At 32.9% G+C, this 3,304-nt stretch overlaps 1 protein-coding gene across 1 annotated transcript; it reads right to left on the reverse strand.

Annotated features, from left to right (window-relative positions):
• Positions 1-1,110: 1,110 nt before the first annotated feature.
• LOC134691589 (cysteinyl leukotriene receptor 2-like) lies at positions 1,111-2,271 on the reverse strand. Its single transcript, XM_063552155.1, has one exon. It carries the CDS (start codon positions 2,269-2,271, stop codon positions 1,111-1,113), a length of 1,161 nt encoding a protein of 386 aa, XP_063408225.1.
• Positions 2,272-3,304: the final 1,033 nt, after the last annotated feature.

Genomic DNA, 3,304 nt, shown 5'->3' on the forward strand with positions numbered 1-3,304 from the left:
TCCGTTTTTTTAAAGGTTATAACGTCTGTATGAAACGCGCAACATCTTTCACCAGTTGGTACTAGAACAGATTGTGCTACAAACACATGCAATCTGGCCTTGTCATGCATTATAACAAATCGACCCATTGTTGTGATACAGATACAAAATGTTCTTAATGTTTTATTTGCTGTGTCACTTGGTTGCGTAATTTATTTTTTCTGTGTCACTTGTTTGCGTAATTTATTTTTTCTGTGTTGTTGATTTATTATCTAATGACTTAGTATCATTGCAAGGACGATGGTACCAAAGATAGTGAAAGTATCTATACAGTTAGTGGATTGCCTTTTTCGTCAAAAGTGTATTGCACACACAACCTTTGGGCTTCATTGCTTCATTATCAGTTATCGTGTAATTGGTTAATTGCAACCACCTACTTTAGCCTGATGTTACTTTTTCCGTGCATTTATATACCTAATAAGACTTTCGTCTGTTATGGGGTGTGAACTATGAGCTGCGACGGATGTAAATCGACCTTTTGTATGTTAAGTCGAATATGTATATGTACAATACTCTGATTTATTTTTAAGCAATGATTTACCAAATACAATGACATAAAAGATGAAGTTTTATTCATTATGTAGCATTCGATCACACATTCAACTTGCAAACAGTTCCACACCTTCCGTTGTAAATTCGAAAGAGATTTGAAACATACCATATACGTTTGGAAGAATCTCTAGGTGCAAATTGAATTAAATGCCTGAAGGAACTCGACAATTTTAATATGTTTTACTTGAATTCGATAACTAACTGATACATATACAAAATAGCATATTCATCTTGTATGCTGATTTGTTTTTATTTATCTGATGTCATTAACGCCATTATTCTTTATTGTTGTGTGTATATGTTCTAGAAATTTAGATATCTGGAAATCTTTAAATGAACACCATAAACATCTCATGACTGAACAAGATCGCATTATTTAACAATACTTTATTTGAATAATATCAGCAGGAAACGTAACAAAATCCTATCAATATTTTTATTTTTATAAATCAATCGTACAATACAAAAACAACGAGTTCCATGCTAACTGGACTGGTTTGAGCTAGACATGATACATGTTTACATCCAAGAGCTTGGTGTAGTACTGGAATGATGTGAATTTTGGACTGAGCATCTTTGATAATTTTCCTTTACCTTACGTCTATAAGTAAACAATGCTTTCAACTCCTTTCTAAAGTATGCACCCGTGACCGAATAAAGAAAAAAATTGATACAATAGTTCAAAAAGTATGCAGTTTTCGTAAAGAATAGAATGTTTTGCAAGGTATCTACTTTGCTGCCTGATGAAAATGTTTTCGTTCTCGTCTGATGAAACTGTTTGAACCATACAACAGCATAAGGTGAGTTAAAAGCAATGAAACAAATCGAGATCGTTATAAGTATTACAGTAAACTCAAAACGTATGATGCTTTCTTCAGTTACAAAATTGCACTTCCGGTGTCGTCTGCTTCTTTTTATCAATGTTCGAATTATCAGTATATTAAGAGTTGTAATGACCAAAAACGGCAAAAATGTTATACAAACCGCAAATACGCAATCATAAATGAATGATACCGTCACAAGGTCTGTTTTCGGAAGGCACCACGGGGTTCGATCAGGTCCAATATGACGAACTTCATTCAGCCATGGTCTTATTGAGGAAATACATATTGAAATAACAACTAAAATTGCTACGATTTTCTTTGAAGAATTGATATCACATATGTCCCGACGTTTGAGTGGATGACATATGCCTATGTACCGTTCTAGAGTAAAGCTGGCCACAAGCCACGTGGAAAGAAAACGAGAGGCGTATGACAAGAAAATTGTAAGTTGACAAATTCCATTGACGTCTAAAAACTCTGCAATGTTACTACGGAACTCTTCACGTAATCCACGCTTAACCCATTCAATGAGTACAAAAGATATCAAAGCTAGAAGATCTGCTGTGGAGAGAGCTGCTAAATAGACACTAGCTGATAGTTTTCTCATGTTTTTGGTAACAAATACCATAAGGGACAAAATATTTCCCACAATTCCTACGATGAATATAATAGGTGTCAAATATGTGAAGAAAACTAATCCAACATGGCTGATCTCAGTTGAATTGTTTAACTTCCCAAAACTAAGCAAAAAGTTGTCGTCGTTGCAAGGTATTTGTGTGCTGTTTGTACTGTTTGTACTGTTAAACTTTGAGCACGGATCTATCTGTGTTTCATTACCCTGAAATGATAGAAGCATTAATAACTAGTCATTTTATAAAGCTTTTGATATAGGAAAGTTTTGAAAAATCAATATGAGATGGATTTATAATTCATTTTTTGTGTATAGTGATTTTAAAAATCTAACAAATAATTCAGTTTATATCTATCACTGGCTATTTCTCTCTATTTTAATAAGATTTCCTATAATAATATTAAAACTCTTTTTCATCAGTACCCACCCAAAAAGATATTTGCTGATCACTTAATTAACAAATACAATCTACTACATACGTATATTACTTGTGCAATCGATTAAACAAAGTAATCTACATTGCTGATTGCATAATTTAGCATTTCTGGAGAATTATCACATTTTGAATTTATTAAATTTTTAATTGAAATAAACTGATACTGTCATAGGCGGAATTCATCTGCTTAATCAATTCGATTTATCAATTAGAACTGTCAAGAATATTTTCTTACTGTGTCTTCATATAATTAAGATTGTATGTTTTTTTTGATTTTTTAAATTCAATTCATATGCATAGTCAATGTGTGACAAACAATCAAGCAATGTCGATACATGTTCAACTCGTGACCAAGCAACCCTGTAATTAATTCCTGCATTACGTGCATATGTGAATTCATGCGTCTTTCTGTCACCAGTTGTTTCAAACATGAATGTTTACTAAAATCTTACTTATTGATGAAATTAAAAAGATTGTTTGTGTTATTAAAATTTGCTGTAACTTTACAAAATATTATAAATTATTATAAATTAAGGATTGTATCTCCCTCATGCAAAACTCTGATTTCTTTCACGGATTTGGCTATACATTTTGGATTATAGCTCTTAATCTGTTTGATAACATGTATAAGCTTTGGATTTCAAATATTTTGGCCACGAGCATCACGGAAGAGACATGTTTTGTCGAAATGCACATATGGTGCAAGAAAATTGGTACCGTTTATTGTATTACTACCACTGGGTCGATGCCTCTGCTGGTGGACTATTAGTCCCCGAGGGTATTACCAGCCCAGTAGCCAGTAATTCGGTACTGGCATGAACA

This window comes from Mytilus trossulus, chromosome 11, assembly GCF_036588685.1.
Source record: "Mytilus trossulus isolate FHL-02 chromosome 11, PNRI_Mtr1.1.1.hap1, whole genome shotgun sequence".
Taxonomy (NCBI): domain Eukaryota; kingdom Metazoa; phylum Mollusca; class Bivalvia; order Mytilida; family Mytilidae; genus Mytilus; species Mytilus trossulus.

Excerpts from the sequence above, each read along its gene's own strand:
- LOC134691589 (XM_063552155.1), bottom strand. The coding sequence starts at position 2,271 with ATGCTTCTATCATTTCAGGGTAATGAAACACAGATAGATCCGTGCTCA.